Here is a 25,291-nt window from a genome sequence, read left to right on the forward strand (position 1 = left end):
TTTTCGGGAGTTTCGGAGCCTCTCAGGTGCGTTACATGGGGTTCGAGGGGATTTCAAGGGGATCTTGGAGTCATTTCAGGAAGTTTCAGAGGATTTTTAGAGACCCCATCACAATATCTCTGTTACTACCCTGACCTAAAATACCCCGAAACGCCCCTGAAACCTCTGTAATCCCATTGAAACGCCATTTGAATCATCATAATCAATTTTAAATGCCTCTGAAACCCTTTTGGATGCCTTTAATATGGTCCATAAAACCCCTGAAACGCACCTGAAAACCCCTTGACACGCCCTTGAAATGCTATCAAACGCCCCTAAAACCTCTAGGATCGCTCATAAAATGTTCCTGAAACCTCCTCTAAAACTCTCTTAAATGACTCTGAAATGTCTTGAAACGCCCCTCAAACCTTTTGCAACACCCTTTAAACGCTCATGATTTCTCTAGAATTGCCCTTAAAGCCCCTCTAAACGTCCCTGAAACCCCCTCAATACTATTGAAATGCCCCTGAATTCCCCGTAATCCTATTGAAACGCCAACAAATCTTAACAGAACGCCCTTGAAAGGCTCCTCAAATCCCCTGAAACAACCCCTTAAAACGCCCCTGGAGCACCTTAGAACCCCCCTCTTTTGGGCTCTCTGGGAACTTTCGGGAAACCCTTTTAACCCAGCTTCAAATGCCCAGGAGCAAGACCTGTTTTCGCGAACTAGATTCCTTCGTTAAAGCCCAATCTTAATTTATGCACAAATTTCCCTCTTTTTATGCCTTTTTTAATTTATGCAGTTCCAGCCATGTGCATAAAAAGAGGTTCCAGTGTATCTAAACAATTGGACATTTTCATCGCCTTTATTTACTCTACAATCAACATCTCTCCATCATATCACATAATCAACGAATTCACGCCATAATACTGTGTTTGTGGCTACCACTCTCCATCATCGTTCACGCCTAATGCTTTCCAAATCGCGTTTTACCTAGTCCACCCATTTGGTCAGCTGGCATTCTTACAACATGCCCTGCCCACCGCATCCTTCCGGCTTTGGCTATAATTTGGATGCTGAGTTCGCCATTGAGCGCAACAAGCTCGCAGTTCAGTTTTCACTTGACTACTCTAAGTATCTCCTCCGCCCTCCTCGAGCATGACCGTAGCGTAAAAGAAATATTTCGTAAGCTTTTGGACTTGCCATGATTAAATTCAAAATGTGCGGTTCGTGTGCGTGGGAAAGTGTGCTGATTAATGACTTGATGACGGCACGGTAGTACCGCATCAAAAGGACCTTCTGGGATTCACAGGGATTGCCTTCGGAATTTCTCCAAGAAAACCTTTGAAATTTCCTAAATTTTTTTCCCAGGACTCCTCCAGGAGTTCCTTTTGGGATTCCCTGGAAGTTGTTGATGAGATTCTTCCGGGGGTTTATTTGGGTTTAATCCAGAAGTTCCTTCTGCGATTCTTCCAGGGGTATCTTCTAAGATTTCTATAGTGGTTCCATCTGGTATACCTTCAAGAGGTCCTGCTCGGGATTCTTCCAGAGATTCTATCTTGGATTTCTTAAGAAATTCCTTCTGAGATTACTTCAGGAGTAAAATTTCAAGAGATTCTTCTGAAAGTTCCTCCAGGGGTTGGATCGTAAACTTCTCTCGGGATTAATAGAAACCTTGCTTCATGGATTTTTTTTCAGAAATTTTCCGGAGAACGTTCTGAGATTCTTTCAGGGGCTCTTTCAAAAATCGCTTTAGTATTTATATCATGGCGTTCCTCCAAGAATATCCCAAGAAATTCTTCTCATAATTACTGCACATCATTCTCCAGTTGAATTCTGTTACCGTACGGTAACTTGTTTTTGTTTGGTGTGGAGGCATAGGGTTACATCTTTGTAAAGCTAGAAAACGTTCCATTCAAACCAATCGGTCGATGGCTGCGGTGATGGGTCGCGTACACGAACCACCGATGGGTGTTGAATTTGGCTACTGTAGTGAAGGTGGCATCGATGGGGACCGGACGCAGAGAGAATCTCCCGTTCTCCAGATGGGGGGATCGCCATCACAGGGGGCCTGAGCGAAATCACTGCTGGGAGCGAGGGCAGTTGTCTCCCGGTGATCAGACTGAAAAGTGCGACGACCATCCATGATCAAACGATAACCACGTGTACCGTAAAATCTCGAAAGTGTGTCGGTCAAGTCCCATAGCGGCTGGGCCTTGTGGGTAAGTCTCCGCCTTCGTCCTCTGCAAGGACGAAGGTCAATCCTGTCGCCAGAAGGGCGGGCGCACCGTTCTAAAACCCGCATCGCCGCCGGAAAGCCCGGAACGCCACTGGAGGATCTGCTTCGCCGCCGAAAGGGTAGCAGCGCTACTTTGGAAGCCCTTTTCGTCACCGGAACGCCGGCGTTAACATCTGAAGAACCGCTCCACCGCCGGAGGTTCCGCTGCTGCATCCTAAGCTCCGTGGTGCCACACGTGAACCCGTTTCTTCGCCACGAGGCCAAACGCCTCTGAAAGCTGTGTCTCGACGCCGCACGCTTTGCGGCACGGTGAGCAGCTACGTCGCTGGTGAACCAGCTGTCTCGCCACATAGTAGTTCAGGGCCCATTACCGTGACCTCCGGGTCATCCGGTGCCGCCGGAACATCATCCAGCCCCCCCCCCCCCCCCCCAATCGTTGCCGACCGCTCACGGATACCCGTGGCCACCGACGTCTATTGTGCCACCACCGTCCAGAGCACCACCACCGGTGCAGCATCCTTCGCTGGCCGGAGAGCCGCCAGAACCGACCCGTAGTGTGCCCTTTCCGCCAAGCCGACCAATAAACGATTGTTCAGGTAAATACCCTCTTATTATAGGTACCACCCACACCGAAAGCTCCCCCATCCAAAACGCCCTGGGACCCGGGAGTCAAAAGAGGCCTTGTGAGCCCACCCCGGAAGCTGCCGTTGGCTGGACCAGCAGCTTGGGGCTTAGGCCGTCCCCTTCTGGGCCGGCGTGATCGACTACCGGGGTCAAAAGTAGTTTCAATTCTTTCATGGTTTTGAAGGCACATTGTTATGGGTGGTCAATGTGGTCATTAACCCGTAGGCTACGGGGCATACAACAAAATTTCAAACCGCTGGCAAAGAAGCGAACATCAATATTCTCAATGAAGTTTACTTCATTATTAGTAATAGTTGCGATTATGCAGGGAGGCTCAAAAATTGGAGCCACGATGACAATTTTATTCCAATGGACGTCTGGGTCAGGAGGGGTAAAAATTGCATAACGTTCCTTTTAGCAAGGCCCCATTGGATTTGGATTTCAAATGGCTTCATCTGAAAAGTGGTCAGTTCAGTAGTGTATTATTGTATATTACGTCAGACCAGGGGATTAAGAAGTATGTAAGTGGTGTAGAACTTTGTCAAGGCCTCTGTTCCGACAGAATCAAACCTCGAACGGATTTCAGACTATGCGCTGAATTTGACCCGCGGTTATATAGGGTATGTGTGCCATCACGCTCCCATATTTATCCTAGTCGAAAACAGGCGATTACGGCATCGATTGATTCTGTTCTTTTTGGTTTCATGGGTAATCACTTCTAACAAAAAAATACAAAAGTAAGAAACAAAACAAACTGCGCTTCAATCCTTTGTTTTTCATAGGATGAAAATGGGAGCCACATGCTTAAGGGAACGAATATTTTTTTTTCGTGAATTTTCTAATTAAAACACTGTATTGTACGAAAACGAACTGGTTCGATACAACCGTAATGATTTTTTATTGCGTTTTTTTAATACCCGATCGCGGTCGACGGCCTGCGCGTACGGTCCATTGCGAGATCACTAAACTCTATTACTTTACAGTGTCTCTTGTCTACCTACAGCAGCTGTACTCGGGGTGATAGGGGCAAGAGATAATTCTTGTGGAACGTATGCTGATTAGATTAGAGTGTTACAATTCATATTCCAACTCGTGTAAACAACCTCCAAAACATTTTCAGGTTTGAGTATAATTTCTATGGGCTTGTGAAAGATCTTAACCCTTCAGCGCGCGCGCTGTTGTAAAAAGTACAACACTACCAAAAAAACCTCGCTTTTCGTATACAGCGCGAGCGCGGTGCAGTTTCGGTTGCTTGAAGGCGCGCGTCCTGGAAGGTTACCCGAGCAAAGTCTGATAGCAAATTGAAAACTAATTTTGATGTTGTGATATTGCAAATTTTGATAACTCAGGTTGTTGTCGGTTTGGTCGTTTTAACGGTTAAAACATCAAAAATGAGAGCAGAAAAATGTTCCTGTGACAGCAAATTGAAAACCATTCCTGCTATCGATGATAGCAAATTGATAACTGTTTTTGTTATCAGCGCAAGAAAAATGAAAAATCGTTAAATGTAGAGTTTTTCGGTTGATATCAAATCCTAAATGCAATAATACAATTGCACTAATGATATATCCATAGAATTACTTCACATAGTTTACTAAAAGATTTAAAAACTATTGTAACACTAAATATTTACATTAATTCAAAATGACAGCAAACCGAAAGCAAAATTTGAAATCAAATTAAGTAAAGATAAAATGATATCAAAATGTGATATCAATTTGTTGCTGAATACAAATCATGTTTTCGATTTGCTGTAATTTTGTTGTTGGACTTTGCTCGGGTAAGGCACGCATGGAGTACATTTTTTGTCCTATGCTAGGTCTTAAGCATATTGAATTCGATGTATCCAGCTTTTTGCGCTATGGTGAGGGGTGATTAAATTTTGACAATTCTTGCCGACATCCCTTGCAGCATCGGAGCTTATCAGAGTAGCCGAAAATTTCAGTTCAACTAAAGCAAAATGTCAAACATTTTCACTTTGTGTTTTCAAGTTTTTATGTATGAATTAAATAAAAACTTTTTCTATATTTTTAGGTTTGTGATGGCCGCCACCATTTGTATTGCAACAAATAGACATGCTGAGGAAGGAAAACACTAGTTGATGGCGGAACACCAAATGATTTGGTTTTAATTGCTGTAACTGCATCAATCCACTACAAACCCAACCCGCTCCGTGATGAAAGTTTTCCCACACTTGTTATTCTCACTCTGTGCCAGCGCCAACCTATAGCCAAATCTTTGGCCGATTTCTGTTTAATTCATTAAGGGGATTCACTTAACAGAGTAAACTGATTTAACTGATTAAAAGTCGCGATTACCAAAGCAATCTTTGATTATTTCATTCGCAAAATCATGAAACATTTCAAATAAGCAGAAAATCATGGCTTACGCAGCAATTTAATCTGTTTAGTGAGTACCTTTTTTGTGTCGTTCACGTAATCTGTGCGAATTCGTTCTCAAAAAAAGATCCAAGCATTTTGTAGTAGACTCCTAGAACGGGTATTGTAGGCTCTAGCGTGTGCAGCTTTTTCTTTTTTTTCGCTCACTCTTGTAAATAAATACGAGAAAGATAAAAGAGGGGGCATTATCAAAGAGAATGAGCAAGAAGAAAGAAAAATCTGCTCACGCTAGTGTTTGTAGGTCCAATTGGCGGAAGATAGATTTTAGGTTGTGAATGTATATAGCTATATGTACCTATAAAAAAATAAAGGGTATCAAAAAGTTATACCTAATTCTCTATTTATCATAACCATTCGACGTTAGGGGCTGTTCGAACTCGCTTGGAAATTAACCATCAATGTTAACTTCTTTTCCCGATCAGCCTAGATAGCTGTGTAATGTCGGTAGCGGTTGTCTCAATTGGCTAAGAATAACACTACGGATCGCCTGATCCAGTGGTAAGAGTCCACTAAACAGGTGACCCCTAATTCATGGTGTTATGCGGCTTTATGCTTATCGTGCCAAGGAATGAATGGTTAGGGGGGTCTAATAAAAACCTAACTACTAACGGAGCCTGTGGAGTATTAGGGCGCCCTCCACAGTATTCTGCCCTTACTGCGCTAACCGGAAAAATGGTGCAGTTGACTTTGTGTACCTCCGAGATAATCTGTTATCCTTCTTAAGCCTCAACTGCGAGGCTCAATAAGGGTGGGATTATTAGTATGTTGTTTATTAGCTTTAATTACAGCCTATATGGCTCTTCGCATTATGCGTTCTTCACAGTGTCCTCTGTGTATGTTCGTCTCTGGCGTTCTTCAATCGTTACCGAATTGGTTTTTATCGCTGCTCTTTTTTCTGGTGTTGTGATTGTAATAGTTTGATCGTACCTAGTATGGGTAGTGGCTATGGTTATGATAGCTCAGATCAATCTTCAGCATAAAAGAACAGCTTTGGTCCAAGAACCTTACTTTCGTAGGGGGGATTTCTATGTAGATGTAATGCTTTAATTAACACCTATATGGTTCCGCATTTTGCGTTTGACCCGATGTTTGCTACTTTCAGTAAAATTGAAATGACAATCTCGCGTGTCATGCCTCGAGCCCCAAAATGTTTTGATAAAACTGCTTGTTTGCAGCCTTGCTATTCTCAAATCTTGGTGGGATTATACTGTCAAGTTTATTCCGTAAATGAATAATGCAGCTATGAAGATCAGACCTATCAATTTGACCTCTTTCTTCTGAAATGATTAGAACGCTTTGTCGAGCATCACACCCGTGATGTTTTTCTGGCAAGCATGCCTCTCCATGGGAACCAACATGCTTACCAAAATTGAAAGTCCACTGTGATTTGTTTACACAATGTTGTTTACGATATCGGAATAGCATTCATTCAAAAACAGTTTTGTTTGGGTGTTTTCTTGGATTTCCAGGATACTTTTGAACACGTACCTTTCGATTCCATATTGGAAGCCGCATGGATTGCCCTATTTATTTTTAAATTATTTCCAATTGGATTTATCAAATGCTCAAAAACCAACATCTCTACTCGGCATTACGTCAAGCAGCGATTAGGAAATTGAGTGTTTGTGGATGTCCCCCATGCGGGAGTCTTGCCATGACTTTTGAGGAATCTTGTAGCAGAAACGGAATTGAGTTAACTCAATGTGGTTTTTCTACTTATGATTTTGTGCATCACAAGCCTCAACAGGCGGCTTCATTTGTATATCTTAGCTAAGAATCCGACTGTGGAACTTTGAATCATTTGATATGTAGCTACCCAGTTTTTACGCAACTGCGTTTCCGAGTACTCGGTAAACACTTGATTAAATGAAACTGACCTAAGAAGCCTGAATTTTCAGGATGTTCTGTTGTTCTAAACCCGTTGTGGCAAGTAGCTATAGGTTTACTTTACGCTTTATGCATTTTTACAGTGCCCTTTTCAGGACGCTGTTTGAACCCGTTGTGGTACGCTTATGCGATTATGTCGACCCTATTCCCTTACCTTCCCTTTCCCTATCCCATCCCTTATTCCTCCCTTCGCTCTCCCTCAGGTAAATGATGAATAGGCTCGTATTCATAGCGATGGCACAAATTTCCCAAATGAAGGGAAACGTGCCTCTGGAGCCGACCTACTGATACCTGATACCTGATCATCGACCTTGAATCCTACTTCAGCTAGTTACCCAAGAAACAGAACTAGCTGAATAACAGTTTCTTAAGCTAAGGTTTGTTTAAGAGTTTGTTCAACTCTTGTACAGCATCACATTCTTGTAGACATCACATCCTTCCCATACTCTTCAACGGATTTGCAATCCGCCAAACGAATACTCTTGAGCTTCCGCAGCAGACCCATCCGACGAGTCATTCCGCTGTCCTGGAACGCGCTCTTGAGATAGTTCCATGCTTCACGCGCAATCTTGGCTTCTTGAACCAGGCTGTAGTTGACCGGTGCTATGCTTGAACAAATTGTAGCCAGAGCACGTAACGAAACTTCATCGTCCACCACTGCGTCGTCCGCGGCATCCACAGCATACCAAGTTCCTTCCCGTATTAGCACCATCTGCGTTCCAAACGCCCAAGAACTGTAGTTCTCGGAGTTTTTCGGGTAATAAAACGCTGCTTGAGAATCGCGGAGGTCCTCTGGGTCTATCAACTTGGAGCATCCATCCGGCAGTCCAGAACTACCTTCCCTGGGTTTGGCCATTTTGAAATACTTCGTTTGAAAATATCTTCAAACTTGTTGTCTTCTGTAACTAGCAACCGTCGTGTGGTCCAAAACCTGTTAGTAAAGACACGTCTGGTTGTAAACAGGTTTGAACAACGAATGATTTATTCTCTCTCTCTCTCTTCTTGGCGTAACGCCCTCATTGGGACAAAGCCTGCTTCTCAGCTTAGTGTTCTATGAGCACTTCCACAGTTATTAACTGAGAGCTTCCTCTGCCAATGACCATTTTGCATGCGTATATAGTGTGGCAGGCACGAAGATACTCTATGCCCAAGGAAGTCAAGGAAATTTCCTTTACGAAAAGATCCTGGACCGACCGGGAATCGAACCCGTCACCCTCAGTATGGTCATGCTGAATACCCGTGCGTTTACCGCCTCGGCTATATGGGCCCCACGAATTTATGCTGGCCTGCTTACTCTCACAGAAAATTTGACGTTTGAGCGGTGCCGACACCGCTCAAACGTCAAATTTCGTGTAAGAGTAAGCAGGCCAGCAGAAATTCGTGCAGTAATCCATGGCAAAATCTCATAAATAATCCGTCAAAAAACGCATATTCTAATTCCGAAACCAAGTTGTGAATAACAAGTGTTACAAGTGAACAAAACTGTTTGAAGCGCGATTCAGCACGGTACATTGCTTTTGTTTTGATTCTTGCCCTGGTCGCGTTAGCTGTGGAGTGTCATGCTGCAGGATACTTGAACTGCAAAAAAATGGATCAACATTTGGAAAGGACATACGTATACACATTGGTAACTAAGGGCCGATTTCTTCACCTCGGCTTAACTCGTAAGCCAGGCTTACCCATATAGTTAAACCTGGCTTAACGCCTAAGCCAGGGTGAAGAAATCGGCCCTAATACCACTATCAGAAAGAGTAAAAATCGATCTTTCGGATAATGTTATAGCTTGCGTGATTTTCCTAATTTATTATTCAACGTTTACTTGTCTGCCTTTTACCATCATTTATGAAAATTATAGGGTTTCGACCTACGAACTTCGGGATACCTTTGACTGTAACCTCGCAATGGTCTTGAGTTACCTACCAGGCATTCTGAAATAGGGACACTTACCTTTTCCCAAGATGCTGTATTCGACATACACACCATGCGTCTCCACCGCATGTGACGGGAAGCTCTAATTTCGAAGCAAAACTCGGATGCAACAAACGAGGGATGCAAACTTGCACACAATATTGCATACGCCTGCAAAAGCTTCTACGAGCCTAGAATCTAGCTTGATGGAGCCGCATGGTTGGTGAATTTCAGTTGCACAGTGGGGCAACTTGTTGACGAATGCCGATTGCGACCAACTGCTGATCTTTGAATAAAACATGTTTGTGTCATAATTCTGAAAACTTATGTGGAATTATGAGGTATTTGTTGCTTAAACATAATTACACCACAGACAAACAGATAACCCATTTGGAACAAATTGCGATTAAAATCATCGTTACGAAAACACCCCAGTCGCCCAATCTAAATCATGCGCAAACCGCTAGGTGGCACAGACAAACAGATGTAGCACTCTGATAATTCTCATCATACACCGATTTAACGATCTATTTAAAAACTTGATAGTTGGCCAACTGACCATATGTGGCGCTCGCATTGTTTTTGTTCGAGTTTGACGTTTGCTCATTACCACCACCTAGTTGATGGTTGGCCAAACTCTGTTGTTTAAGCATTGGGCGAACATGTTTCCGTGAGCATGATTTGAATCGAAAAATGTTCGAAGTGTTACGTCTGTTGGTGTGTGTAGGTGACATTAGTAAGCAAATGTCAAACAGGAGTGAAAAAGATGCAAGCAATCTGAAGCAATACAAATTAGAACGATGAGAAGTCTGTAGAGTGAAGCTTCTATTTCTCTGTGAACCACTTTGATATAAAACAGCAACCGGGATTTCTTTCTCACAAGCATCAACAATCGCCACCAATTATTTAACATTTAAAATACATTTATTAATTTTCTTGTTTTTTTGTTTTCTTTTACGTTCACAGGACTAAGTTTCAACTCGCGCTTTTTCCGTTCGCTTTTGAACCGCTCTGCTTCTCCTTCTGCTTCTTTCCCTTTTAGCCTTCTGTGCGGCAACCTCAACCCTTAAGTTGGTTTTCCTCCTTCCTTCATACATTTTCCGAAAATGTTCCTGTTTCTCTCTGTCTTTGTTTTCCCAACTTCCACGCGAAGTGGATGTTCTTCTTGCTTTTTTCTCTCTTTTTATTTTCGCTTTCAACTAGTTCGTGTTTGCTTTGTTTGCTTCTGTGTTTTTGGTTTTTTTAATTTTATTTATTCATCATTTAATTCCTCACAGCATTTTGGTTTCATGTCATTTGGGTGTTTGTTTTTCTTTCTTTTTTTTTTTGGCTGTTTATAATGTTTTAAACTTTTTTCTTTGATTTGTTTTTTCTTCGTCAGCCGAAGCATTAAAGTTTCTCTGTTTCTTCTCCGTGTGTTTGTGTTTTTTTCTGTCTGTTGATTAAAGTTTTTTTTTTTGTTTTGTTCACTGTCAATCTATCAAAAATTGGAACCGAAAAGTTTTGTGTTGTTTTTTTTTCATCAATGCTTTTCAGCGGAATGTTTTGTTTCAGTGTCTCGCACACTTGCCGCCCGTGGCGATTTCCTTTGGAATCGCGCTTTTTTTTCTTGTTTGAGAGGTGTACGATGGACTGAATTGACTGGCACGCGCCCAACCAGTTCGATTGAATGGGAACAAAAACGGAGAACTTTATGGGAAATTGTTTTTTTTTTTCTTTGTACGGAAGTTTCATTTATGTACGATTCCTTTGCAATGTGGAGGCGAATTGTAATTTTTAACTGGAATCATTTCTCGAAACTTCCGGGTTGGGCGCGTTGGTTTGCTTAATAACTACACTTTTTTTTAGTAAAAATTAGTTACACTTTTATTTTCCATCATTTACTCTTCGTGTTTTATGTCTCATTTTTGTGAGATTCCTCTGTGTATTCAATTAAAACGTGTTTTTAAAGTGTTTTCTCACATCTTTCTTTCGTTTCATTTTCATATAAAAAATAAAGTTTCTGTTTGTGTGAGTGTACTTGACGTGTTTTTTCTCTTTTGTTCATTCACATTCCTCTAACTCAATAGATAAACAATTTCGCTCTAACAACGTGTTTGTTTTGCACTGCGAGATTCCTCTTCATCGTGTTCGTCCCCCTGTTTTGTATTCCTTTGCACTGCGTTTAGTGTAAATAGCTCATCTTCCCGTTAAATTCCCCCTCGCCAGCTACTAGTCAACGCCGCGTTTTGTTGGTTTCTCATCCCCAAATTCGCGGCCAAGTCGCGTTTGTGTTTTGCTATATTCATTTACCTATAACTGGCATCTCCATCTTAAGTTTTTTTTTAGTTTCAGTGTATGAGTGAGTGTATAAAAGAAACAACCCGAAAACGTAAACGTGTCGATGATCAATCGAAATCAGGCGTGTGCTTTGTCCAAGTGCACTAAAACGCGCATTTGGAGTGTCCAGATTGGATAAATCCCGAACGAAAATGCGATTAGTTTCGGATTCTTGCTGTCACCGATTCACACATTTTTTCGCGGAACATTTTTTTTTCCGTGTATTTGCTTTGTTGTTGTTTGTTGAATCCAGTGTTGCCATGCCAACTGCGAAGCCTTCTTGTAAAACTGAAACAATCCAGTTTTCTCTGACATTCAAATCCGCCTGCTGCGTGTGTGGCTTTCGGGTGGAGAAGCTACGGGCCGTTTGTTTATGGTTGATTAAACTCGATCTAGAGCCCCTTAACCGAGTTCAATCGATGCACTCACCCTAGGTTGTCACAAAACCCGAAAGACCACCGATGACGTTTCACTTTTCGCACGTTTTGGCATGGCAACCGCCGCTTCCTGTGTCGGTGTTATGTGTTTTATATGAGCAAGTTTAGTTGTGGTTTCTGTGTGTTGCTGTAGCTGTTTCTGTCATCAGTATTTGATCATTATATTGTCAAATTTATACAGTGATATATGAGCAAATTTATTTTTCCACTAGGTAATTATATCAAAAACTTCATCAAACTAGATTCGAATGGTAAAGAAATGAGTCAGAAGAAAATTTGTCGTTTTATCGTTTAAACGTCAGTTGTTAGAAACGCGAAAACTGTGAAATCCGTCTAGCGCTTATCGCGAGAGAATAACGGATTTTTCTTCCAAATAACTGAATTGTAAACAAACCGAACAGTTCTAACTTCAAATGTGACACTTTTAATTCCTATCACGTAAAGGTTTGACTCATCAACAATTGATATCGATAGAGCATAATAACTCAGAGAATCAAATCAGTCTTTTATCCATTTATAGTGGAAAATTTTCATTTTGTTTTTAAAAAACGCTTTTGTGTTTAATACTCTGTATATTTTTCGTAGTGAGCAGATAGTATTTTATTTTACAGTGTTTCTCCTGTCACCCGGAAGGGTGGCGAACAGTAGGCTGTGACGGCTGAACGCTCAGCCTTCGGCTCCAAGACGACCGTCGTCGCCAACGGCGTTGGTTTTGGAGATCAACGTCTACTGCGACAGCTGCTCGACCGAGAGCCGGGAGAACGATCTGACGTTTGCGCCGTGTTGCCATCTTCCGGGCTAGATTTTTTTTGGCACAAAGTTTCACTTGTTTTCTCGCTTCCCATTCCACTTAACACTAGAGTTAGAGATGCGTCTGTGTATGTGTAGAATTCAGTTGTCTTACAATCGATTCAATGAGTTGTTCACTGCAACTGTAGGAAAGTGTTAATATTTACATTTATCTTCTCTTTTTGTTTACTGTATCCCATATATTAACTCTAATTACTGCGCGGTTTCTTGCTTGAGAATTTGATGTTACTGTTCGAAACAAACACACTATCCTGTTTTAATCTGCTGTCAAACTGAACTTGGTTAATAGAACAATGTAAACAAGGCTGCTTCGTTTCGGTTTCAATTCCCAACAAATAATGGCGTTTTGAAGTAAGTAAAAATATCCTCTCTCTCTTTCCGTCCCTTGTATCATTAGATGCCAATATTTACACAACACCGAGATTTGATCTGGCATCGCTTTATTACCTATAAAGTATCTCTATATGCAAAATTTCTTACTCATTATTCGTAATGTCAATACTTCAATAAAGTTTGTTTATTAAAATGACATTTCTCTCGACCTTGGGCCGTCGGCGACCACGACCTGCCTGACAGCGCAGCTGGAGCGTTGCCGCGTCAGGCCTCTCACAATCTCCTTAGTAAACAAAATAAAAATCACCACATCTCAAAAGCAAAGTAAACAAACTCGCTCTCAAACGTCACACACAGCCATGTTGTTTCAAAATGTTAAACCCCCAGGGGTGTGGAACTTAAACTGTCAAAAACAAACAAAACAAAACATGTTTCACTAATCAAACAACTACAAAACTTGTTATGCTTCTCTCTGTACATCATCTCAATTCAATCGCGGCTTCGCCCCTCTCCCCGTTCCCGTCCCTCATGGCTCGTCTCGCCCCCGTCTCATTTCAGTAGTTTGCACAGGATATGTATAAAAAACTAGAAATATATAAAACATTCATATATTCATATAATATACTTTACTTCTGTTGTGGTTTTTTTCTTCTTCTGTATGTTCAATAGCTGTCAACGACTGTTTTAAATTTCAATTACACAGATCGTAGCAATCGAGTGTTTTTTTTTTTACTTCTTAAATTCTGTGTGTCAGTGTGTGTGTGTGGATCGTTGTTGGTGGAAACATCTGCTATGGAATTAGTAGGCGCTGACAAATCAAGAAAAGGGGTCGGACACTTGTCAAACGGGTAGCACATCTCGGATTCATAAATTTCTATAGTTACTTAATTTTTCTTTTCTTTTATGAGCTTGCGTGTGTGTGAATGTGTCTGTGTGTGTGAATGTGTCTGTGTGTTGAGATTAGCTTTTTTTCCTGTTTTAAGATTTCTATTTCTGCTCATAAAAGTTACAACCAGTTTCATAACCACACTAGTTATACGATAATGTTGTTGTTACTATTTTAGTCAAATCAACTTCACACATTTCCCCGTGTTCAACCAGGAGGGGGGGAGCGAGAGTGTCTCGCCCCTTTTCGTCCAGTAGTGGACCCACCCAAGGTTTAGATTTTTTTTCGTTGGCTGTCCGGTTGCTTTACCCTATAGTTGAGTGAGAATGCTTAATAAGACTGTGTAAAACGTCATGGCATGCTGCTCCAATACAAAAATAATAATTCGGGAGACAAAAATGTTTGCTAAAAATAGTTCAACGCTTTTGATGTCTGTTCATTTAGTTGTGTCAGTTTTTTTTGTTATATATATGCGATCTCAACCTTAGGTTTCTCGTTTAGTTGCTAGTTATTAGTGTGTAATAATCTCTCTCTCACTTTATTTCATTCTAATGTTAGCTGCCTTGATTTTCTGGTTTTTAACGTACTCATTTTCTCAGTGAGTGTGTGTGTGTGAATATGTCTCATTGATTTGAATCAGTTGCTTCAGTTTTCATTTTTTCTTCTAAATCTTAGTTTTTGTTGTTGATGTGATCAGTTCCACGTGTTTCACACGATGTTTTTTTCTGCTCTTCTGTTTCTCACTGCTACTTAAATGTCAGCGTTGCTGCTTCTGTTTGCGTTCGGATTTGCTCTTACCCTGGAAGAATTGCCGATGCGGATGAAATTTGCGACGACGAAGCAGGCGAAATTAGTGTGGTGGTGGCGGTGCCGTGCGGGAGACCCAGGTACTTCTCCTCGTACACTCGTTCCTGTGGAATTCCGTAGAAAAAAATCTATCAGTGTCAAATTTGACGTGGTGCTTTTTTCTAAGAATGCAGTACAAATATTATTGTCCAAATGGAATTTGCTAGTTTTCTATTTGTTTAATGCTTATGCCATAATATTTTTCCTCAGAAAAAAATAACTGCTGTACTACGCATAATTTTTCCATGTTGTATGATAATCTTTATATACATGGGTATCTGAAGGCCGGCTCCAGAGGCACGTTATCCTCCATGTGGGACATTTATGCCATATAGACATGGAACACTTATGTGCAGAAATTTATCTTAGAGCTCATGTTAACGATATAAACGTTAATTTGCATTACTGTAATGACAGACTTGCAGGGTCAGAAGTCTGTTAAGAGTCGGTTCATATATTTAGTCAAGCTCTTATAGAGTGTAAAGTAAGGGTATGTGCTATATGGAATTATGGAAGCCAATACGAAACGATATGAAAAAATCCCAATAATTCAAAGAAAATACAAAAAGAAATGGAATTCATTTTTTTTTCGTGAGATCGATGCGAAATTGGAATTCACTTTTCTCGGAACTAAAAGAAATTTTCCAATATTTTTAGAGAAATTTTCAAGATAAACGCGTTTTATCCGGTCCAGCAAAATAACTGAATTCAAATTACTTGAGCAATTCAGTTTGAGGTATATGCCTAGCATTACAGAATGCTGAGAATTGTTTTTCTGTAAGGACGACTTTTCCTGCAATTTTTGTATAACATTTTTTTGTGAAATACATTTGAAATACTCTTGAAAAACATCAACATTTACCCTAATATGCCCATTGTTCAGCTTTGCTATTATAAGCTGTCCCATGTTCTGTTTTTCAGCCTAAGTGGTCCTATGTTCATTTTTTTTTCTCAGAAGATGTCCTATGTTCAGTTTATACGTATAAAATGTTCTTCTGAAAATGATGAAGAGTGAGAAGTGAACAATGTAAAATGTGGAATGAGATGATTGAGTAAACTGTGGGGACTAACCTGTGAAGAGTGCAGAGTGTACGGCAGTGTAAAGAGTTTGATGTAATAAGTGAAGAATGTGCTGTGATAAGAGAAGCGAGTGCAGTGAAGCGTGAAAGCGTGAAGTGAGGAGTATGAAGTAGGCTGTGATGAATAAACAGTGAGGAGCGTAAGTAAAGCAGTGACAAGTGAGCAGCAAAGAGTAAGGAGTGAACAGTATATATTTATAAGTGAGCAATGAGAGTGAGAAGTGTAAGTGTTATATAATTCGTGTCTTAAGTACTACCGAGAAGTTTGTGTCATTTTGTGTAAACTGTGAATGTTTATACATAGCAGGTAGTGTTTGTGTTAAGTGTTGGGTTTTCCCAGCCAAACTCCCGACAGCGTTAAGGTTAACTAGAATAAGTATTTACCACTCTACGAGAAGATCACCATCATCCACTCACCGCAGTTCCAAAACCTATCGCCAGATGGAGGGTTAACATACTTGGGAGACCATGAGGGATGGCGTAATGGGGCCATTAATAGATCAGAAAATGGGATGAGGGGGCAATGATCGAGGTACGAGGTTATGGACCTCCAAGTGCTTGATCACTCCATGTCCCAGACTGACTTGCAGAAAGTTTGTCAATTGAGAAAGTCGACAACTAGAGATATTGGAAGAATCAGTAGGTATAAGTCGAAAGAACAGCCTATGATTTAAAGAAGGACAAATCTTTGATAAAACATTGGTAGTTTCAACGCCAACTAATCCCTGAATGACAACCTGAAGAAGTCATATTTGGGGTCATCCATTAAGTACGTTGCGCTCATGGAGGAAAAGGGCGATCTCACGAAAGTGTGACAAGCAATGCATTTATTATAGGAAAACCCCGTTCAATTTCGTCGACGATAAAAGTCCAGAACTGCCATTTTTGTTTGTTCAAAATCTTTCAAACAATTTTAATATAACGATTTAAATTTTGATGCATATTTCGCACCGTTAAGCACTATTTACAATTGGAATAGAAAAGCTAGCATCTAAAATTGCTTTTAAACGCAAAAATCTTTCATTTTAAGTGAAATATATCAAAAATTCAATTCATGTTGCACCAAACCAATGGTTTAATCTATCAAATAAAAATATACAATGATTTCAAAAATGGTTATCAAATGCTAAACCTACAAACTAGCAACACGGCCAAGCCAAAAACAAAGCGATCTGATTGCAGCAAACAGATATCAATTTCGACCCATCAGCGACTGGTCTCCGTTCGACAGCAAATTGGTCTCAAATTGGATAAATACGTGACACATCCTATCCTAGTTTAGTACTAGCTGTCCCGGCAAACGTCGTACTGCCTGCCTACTATGTTTTTTTTTGTCATACAGCTTCCTAGAGAAGTCCCTTAAAACTTCATCTGTATGGGAGCCCCTTTTTCCAGAGATCTTCCCTGGCCCCAAATGTATCCACATAGAAAGTTTTACGCCAATCGGTTCAGTAGTTTTCGAATCCATGAGGGTCAGACCATAGACTAATTTCAAGGCCTCGATGTACCAAAGAAATTTTGTGTGTCCAATCCGGTACCCAATAATATTCATTACCGTGTACTTATTTCCGTGTAAATTTCTTTTTGTATAAATTATATTTAGCGTGTTACACCGATCTGACAGTAAAGGACTAAATAATATATACATTACGTAATTGGGTACCGAGGATTGTTCACAATCTTGAAATAGTTGGAATCCCAAAATAAATACATTCGACTCTCCACCGTGCTCTCCACATTCGTTTTTGTTCTAGATTTGCTCTCCATATGTCGATTTGCCCATATTAACAGGTTGCTAGATCTAGTTACGATGGTGCAAAACATTCTGGGTAGGTATGCGAAGTGACATCTGTTTGTTGAAGGTTTTTCCTAGTTGCGGAGGGTTATTCAATTTAGTGTGCATTACAAATTGGTTATTCACTTCGATCTCTCCTTATGTCGATGATCCCTTCAATATCGAGATGTAGAGAGTCAACTGTAGTTAATGGGAAGAAAGAGAACAACTTTACCGTTTAATTATTTACGAACTCCAGCTGTAAACTACTAAACAAATGTTTTAACTAATATCAATTTATCTCTCTCAGACCAAACTAAAATAGCACTAGATAAAAGCCTAGGATATGCCGAAAAACTTTGTCGAAAACTGCAAAGTGATCCGTCGCATCTTGAATGTAGGTCCGCCATGTTTCTTGAAGGCGTCAGAGTATTTATGAACAGTATAGGGCGATTGTACGGCAGAGCGGACATTTTATCTTCTTGATAAGCTTCGTCGGGTGGAGGCATCAAAGTCTGATAGACTGGATTCGTTGATCAATTAAGGACTGACGGTGCAGCAGCTATGTGTAGGAAATTGATAATGTTATTATACAATAATGAGCAGATGATTTGCTTCGGTGTTCCGAGACATGTGCTCGTTGTTAAGGACAACGAGAAGAAATGGCTGAGACGTGGTGATATAAAGACGCTGTTTCAGAACGCAATTGAGGAATTATTTAGATTTTCTGTTAATCATCTGGTCGTGGTTTATTGAATCCATGATTGAATCATACTTTGGATTCGAGCTAGACCCTACACTATGCGACCACGAACCAGAAAGACAACTTTGCCTGATCTAGTCTAGTTCAGGCGGCGGCATGGTAATTTCAGTCAGTGGCGGCGGCGACTTCGGCGTCACGTTCATCAGAAAATTTAAAAAGTATTCCTCTGTCATGATAAATTCTAAGGTTACCATAACTTAGAAATTATGAATATGACAATTTTGTCGCCTTGTTTTTCCAAGCCGAAATATTAAAAAAAAAACACGTGAAGTAAATTTCTCCAGGTTTTTTCTTCAGGAATTCCTCTGAGACTCTACCAGACATTTCCCCATGAATAATCTCGAAAGATTCTTCAAGAAGCTCCTTCCCAGAATATCATCGGATATTCCTCGTGGGATTACATCATAAACTTTTGATGATATGAAGGGGGAGGATTCTTCAGGAGTCTTTTTATGATTCTTCCATCGATTCTTTCAAAAATCCCTTTAGGATTTATTTCTTAGTGTTTCTCCAGTAATACATCAAGAAATTATTATTATGGAAATAACTGCAGAGCATTCTTCACTTTTCCAGGAATTCCTTCAGAGATTTCATCAAGAAATTAAATTTATTTAGAAATTTATTTTGATGATTTCATGCATTTTTCGAGATTTGTTTTATATTTCTCCTGCTAAATTCTCCTCCGAAAATTCCTCGTTGCACTAAGGATTACTTCAGAAATTGTTTAAGGGATTTTTCCACTAATACTTTCCAGTCATTTTGAAAGAAAATCTTTCAAAAAATCTCCAGAAAATCTGCAAGAGTTCTTTCAGCGTTTGGTTCAGAAATATCTCCAGGAATCCCTCTAAAAATTTAATAAGAGATTTATTCAAGAACTCCTCGAGTACCTTTGACTACAATGTCTGCACAAATCGAGGATTTCTTCAGGAAAATCAATTCTCTCCAAGAAATTCTTTCCGGGGAATTCTAGAATAATTTCTCCAGTATTATTTATATAATTTCATAAAGTATGTCTGTAAAAATCTGGAAAAAATAAACTAGAGGCATCTTTGAAGGAATCTCAGGAGAAATTTCTCATGGGACCGCAATAGAAATTTCAAAAGGACACCTTCTAGAGAATTCTTCATTTCCGGACGAAACGCTGATATTAAAAAAAAAAAACTTGATGAATTTCTTAAAAAAAATGATCATGGAAAAATTTCTGGAGAAATGTTTGCTTGTTTGCTAAGATTCATGAAGAAATCCTTAAACTACTGAAGAAGTCTCAGGAGATATTTCAGAGGAGATTCCTGAAGCATTTTTTGAAGGAATCTGTGGATAAATTTCTGATGGAATCTTCGGCGGATTTCTTTAAAGGAAGAATATCTAGAAGAATCCTAGGAAAATTCCCGAAGGAATAATTTCTGAAGGAATACCTGAAAAAAAAAACTTGCTAGAATCCTTAAATATTAAGAAAATTTCCCGAAGAAATCCCCTGTCAAAATTCATGGAGGATATTCTGAAACAATTCCTGGAGGGATTCCTGAACGTTTTTTTTAAGGAATCCCTGAAATAATATCTGAAGAAACAATTAAACTGCTATAAAGATTCCCAGATAAATCTTATGAGAAATTTCCAAAGGAATTTCTATATAAATTTCGGAATATCTTAACAAATCCGAGTAACAATTCTCTCCTATACTTGGTTTGATTCCTGGAATAAATAAATTCTGGGGAAATGCATGTAGAAATACCTGGAGGAAATTCTGAAGGAATATCTGTATGAGTTTCAGCAGGAATCACTGGTAAACAGTGAATGAACTTCTGAAGGAATTCCTTGAAACATTCCTGCGGAATATTCAATGGAATCCTTGAAGGTTCGCTATATAGAAAATTTAAGGCGGAACTTATAGCATATTTAAAAAATATTTCTAAAGCAATATTTGGAAGGATTTTCGAAGAAATACCTGGAGAAATTTCTTAAATATTCCTACAGTTTTGATACTGTAAGAAAAAAAATCGCTGTACGTACATTTGAAATCCTTGGATGATTTTCTTGTAGAAACCCCGGAGAAATTTCTGAACTAATCCGTGGAGAAATTTCTCGAGCATGTAAGGTTTTCTTGAAGAATTCTTGGAGAAATTTCTGAACGTTCCTCTAGAGGAGTTTCTGAAAATTCTAGTGATTTTTTTGAAAAAAATCGTGGAAAATTGTTGAAGGATTCTGTGGATTTTTTATTAAATGATATCTGAAAAAAAAAATGCCTACATTATATTGAGCATTTATTTAGGATCAGGAATCGAATTATCCGTCATCGGATTCACAGCCTCAACCATTAGTAGGCTAACAGTAGTTTAGGCGGGAATCTGCCGAGGAAACTGTAAATAAGTCACCGTGAATATCGACGGAAATCCTCCAGGAATGTCTTACGTAAATGGCCATAAAAAATCCCCCAAGAGATATACCTATATGAAGAGAATGTGTTTGTGAATCTCTTGAAAATACCGCCAAGAATTTTGTTGATAATCCGTTAAGATATACCGTAAATCGGGGTCAAATTGATCTTCGGGTCCAAATTGATCACACGTTTTTCAGTTAGGTTTAGCATATTTTAAATAATTTCCTTTCAACTATCGTGCAGTTGGGAACCGATAATAAATGATATTTGCTTGGAAACTATTTGAAGTATGTTTTATCTAACGGAAAATCGTCTGTTCAATTTCGACCCGGAGATCAATTTGACCCCGGTTTACGGTACAACAAAAAATGCTAAGTACTTTTCAAGACAAAAATTAGGCAAGGTTGTTTAGGTGGCGATCACTGAATTCCTCCGCGTCGGCTAGAGTCCTGATCCGGTAAGAAAAGACTAAATGTACACACAATTTGAATTCTCTAAAAATGTTCAAATAAAAGCATTTTTTTTCCTACTTTGAGCTGCGCAAATTAAGGTCTTTTGCGAGGTTTTTTGCTTACCAGCAGTGTAAATATGTTATACATATCTAGACCAACATGTGAGAGGGCGTAACAACAATTGCATATTTCACTACTCCTGTTCCTTCTAGTCGTATACCCAATTGTTTAAGTAATCTTTTATGAGTAACAGATAGAGCAGACTCCCTTCTATCTGATAACGGGAAAAGTTTGAAGAAATGAAGTGAAATGTGCCAAGAAGGGACAGGAGAAGCTGAGACACTCGTGGTTCCGCCCTTTCCACATGTAGGTGTAGATATAACAATCTTTACGCCTGGCATACACGCACTAATGCGTGAACTCCTATGCAAAAAATAATTAATTCAATTTTGCACGACGACGTTACGACACGCACAAAACATGCTTCGCTTCGGCTGCTCTCGGCTACCACGATCGAACTGGAGGAGAAATGAGGAGAAATATTGAAACACGAAATCAAACTTTTCTGATTTACCTCAATATTTGCATCAATATATTAATGTCGCCTTAAGCGGACCCCAGACGACAGAAGTATTGACAATATTTTTATTGTCAATAATTCTCGACAATATTTCCACCGAGTTTGACCCGGTTCATCCACACTGAGTCGGTCCACACTATAACGGGAAAACGCCTTTCTTCTCACGAAATGCAAATTAACACGGTTAGCAGGTCCAAGTAACAAAACTACTGATTATTATCACGCGTGATACGAAAGAATTACATCGAATAACAAAGGATTATCTAATTACGACCGGCTAGGCCGCGAGGAAGCCCACTGCTCTTGGCGAGTCCTCAACCACACTAAACTCTATCGTGCTGCTCGGTATTCTCCCAACTCCTTTCCTCATTAGAACCAGGGTTGAAGTTCGGTGGGTTACAGCTCCCCCCCTCAGCAAACACAGCGTCGATGGAAGTTTGCGGTTTCCAGGGATGTACGAAGGGTTTCAGCAAATTGATATGGAACATACCACGACACTTTACTGAATTTGGGTACTGCAACACGAACACATCTGGCTGCACGACTTCCTTGACTTCGTAAGGACCTTCATATATGTTGAGGAACTTTTTGATGATGGAGTCCGGTTCTGATGACGACGGATTCTTAAAAGAACCTTAAAAGAACCAGATCGCCAATTGAAAAAAAAAGCTGTCTGCTGTGCTGCATTTCTATTGCGGCGGTTCGCCTTTCGCCGTAACACAAGGTGAACACGTTTCAGATCCACGCTATCGTCGCCTAAATCAGGAAACCGGAACAGATCTTGAAGAACATCATTTGGTTTCCTTCCGTATTGTAGCTCGTACGGTGTAGTTTCAGTTGTTTCATGGTATGCACTGTTAATCCAGTTTGCAAATTTTCCCAGGTTTTTAGCCCACGATCGATGGTTTTCTTGGCAGTAGGACCGGCACAACCGTGAAAGTTCTCGCATACTACGTTCTACCGGATTTGCCTGAGGGTGTCGCACTGATGTAAAAAGCAGCTTTATATCACTCTCTTTCAGCATTCTTCCCCAGTATTTCGCTGTGAACTGTGTCCCTTGGTCACAAAGGACTGCTTGTGGCTTTCCCAACTGGTGCACCCGTTTCACTAACTTGTTCCAAAGCACCGGAGATGTAGGCTTCTTCACACTATCGAAAGTAATAAACTTAGTGAACACATCAATGATCACAAAAACGTACTTAACACCCGCAGGTCCTGGAGGCAACGGTCCAAACAGATCGACAGACCACAGTTCATTCGGCTCCTTAGGTATTATACTGCGTGTCGTCCCCAGAAGAGTGCGCAATGAAGGCTTTGACTTTTGACATGTGAAACATGCACAAATGTAAGCTTTTGTCTGTCTTCGCATTCCCTTCCAAAACACTGAACGCCGGAGTGCTTGGAACGTCTTTTGTAATCCAAAGTGTCCAGAGTTGTCATGGTAGAATCGCAAAATGGCTTCTATCATAGTTTTCGGGACTGCTATCCTCCAATACCCTTTTCCGCCAACGTTGATGAACAAGACCCCGTCTATTTTCTTATACTCGTGCCGCCCCTGATTTATAATAGTCTGCTCTGCTTCGCTCCATACCTTCCCCAGTAATTCGTCATGCGATTGTTCTTTTGCCAGTCCAAACATAAGTTTCCGAAAATCCTTGACTTCGCCTTGCAGCCTGGCGACGACGAGACGCCTCTCCAACCCACGAGAAGAATGTTCTAGCATTTCCGGAAACCGGGATAAAGCATCCGCCATTTGATTATCCTTGCCGCGGCAGTAAACAATGTCGAAATCGAATTGTTGAAGAAACAAAATCCAACGAGTCAGTCTTCCAGTAAGCAGCTGGCAACGTTTTAAAAACGTTAGAGCTTTGTGGTCGGTGTACAAAGTGAAACGCCCTCCCAGAAGATACTGTCGCCATTTATGGAGAGCCCATACCACCAGCAAGGCCCTCTAACTCGGTAGCAGTATAGTTGGCTTCCGCAGGTTGAAGAACACGGTTAGCATAGGAAATTACTCTTTTGTCGCCTTGGCCATCCCATTGGAACAAAATAGCTCCCAACCCGAACGATGAGCTATCGGTCTGCACGCAGAATTCTTTACTCTGCATGGGATATCGTAGCGTAGTGTGATAAACAAACAGACCCTTTACAGATGTAAATGCGTTGCGCTCTACTGGTCCCCACTTCCAACCAACATTTGTTCGCAGCAGAGCGTAAAGCGGTTGGGCGACCAGGGCATAATCTGGCGTAAATCGAGAGACGTAACTTACTAGGCCCGAAAAACTCTTGAGTTGCTTTAGGTCTTCCGGTTCCGGGTAGTTATCAATTGCAGATAATTTATCCGGATCGATCGAGACCCCATCCTTCCCCACAATGTGTCCGAGAAATTTCAAGCTCGATCGGCAGAACTTGCTTTTTTCCTTGCTGATTGTCAGTCCTGCTGCTCGAAGTTTCTGGAACAAAGTTCGAAGATGCTCAAGATGCTCCTGGAAGGTCCTTGAATGCACTAGCAAGTCGTCCAGGTACTTTTGTATAAATTCCAAAATTTCGGGTCCTAGTATCAGATCCATCGCTCTCGAAAAACTGGCTACCGCGGTGTTCAACCCAAACGGCAGTACGTTGAAGACGTAGCTCTTCTGATCGAACAGAAATCCCACGTATTTTCGATGCTCTTTTTTAATCGGAATTTGCCAGTCAGAATGGTCAGATCTATCGAAGAGAAAATCTGAGCACCAATGATGCAAATGATCACCTCACTAGTGCTCATCACAACTCATCAACTGTATATTTATCGCGTGCGATTGAACTGTGCACTGATCAGCGATGACCAGCAGCAAAGAGGTGGCAAAACGAACATGATGTAAATCACAAACGATTTTGCACACATCTGACTGGGCCGTCACACGCTCGCCCGAACAGCCGAACCATACCGAATAGGTTGGTTTGCGAAGCTACGGCATGAACGCTCGACACGCACACAGAAGCAACATTCGCATGTACCGATACCATACTAATAAAGCTTCCAGCCAACGATGCTTCGCGACCCAGTACGGAGGGTTAGCCTAACATTAGCCTAATGTGAGACTAACTGGCCAGCATGTTAGGCTAACTTTTTGTCTCACTTTTGCCTAATGTTAGTCTAAAATTAGACAGATATGACACACTTTTGTTAGACATGTTGCAAATTCGAAACATGTTTGTTAGTCTAACATTAGACTAACGTTAGACATGTTTTAGTATGGGCTGTTAGACGAATGTTAGGCATATATTTTATGCTGCTTGTTTTCATTCCAGCTGTCATTCGAGCAAGAAGTGTGATTGTAGTAGTGAACTTTTATCGGCGTTCACTACTACAACCACACTTCTGCCTCGAATGAAAGCTGGACGAAACATATTTAATTGAAAAAATCGGAGCCTGTTTTAATTTTAATTTTTTATTTTATTTCAATTTAAATTTATTTCAATTTTAATTTTAGATTTAATTTTAATTTTAATTTTAGATGTAATTTTAATTTTAATTTCAATTTTAATTTTAATTTTAATTTTAATTTTATTTTTAATTTTGATTTTAATTTTAATTTTAATTTTAATTTTATTT

At 40.3% G+C, this 25,291-nt stretch overlaps 1 protein-coding gene across 4 annotated transcripts in view; it reads right to left on the reverse strand.

The window, feature by feature from the left end:
• Positions 1 to 9,939: 9,939 nt before the first annotated feature.
• LOC109428422 (low-density lipoprotein receptor-related protein 4) overlaps positions 9,940 to 25,291 on the reverse strand; it is a 121,461-nt gene continuing 106,109 nt past the window's right edge. For all 4 annotated transcript variants that reach the window (XM_019704175.3, XM_029855821.2, XM_029855820.2 and 1 more), the window contains exon 10: positions 9,940 to 14,733. In XM_019704175.3, coding sequence (XP_019559720.3) covers positions 14,617 to 14,733 — 117 coding nt within the window. In that variant the 3' untranslated portion in view covers positions 9,940 to 14,616. The remainder of the gene's footprint in view (positions 14,734 to 25,291) is intronic.

This window comes from Aedes albopictus, chromosome 1 (genome assembly GCF_035046485.1).
Source record: "Aedes albopictus strain Foshan chromosome 1, AalbF5, whole genome shotgun sequence".
NCBI classification, from domain to species: domain Eukaryota; kingdom Metazoa; phylum Arthropoda; class Insecta; order Diptera; family Culicidae; genus Aedes; species Aedes albopictus.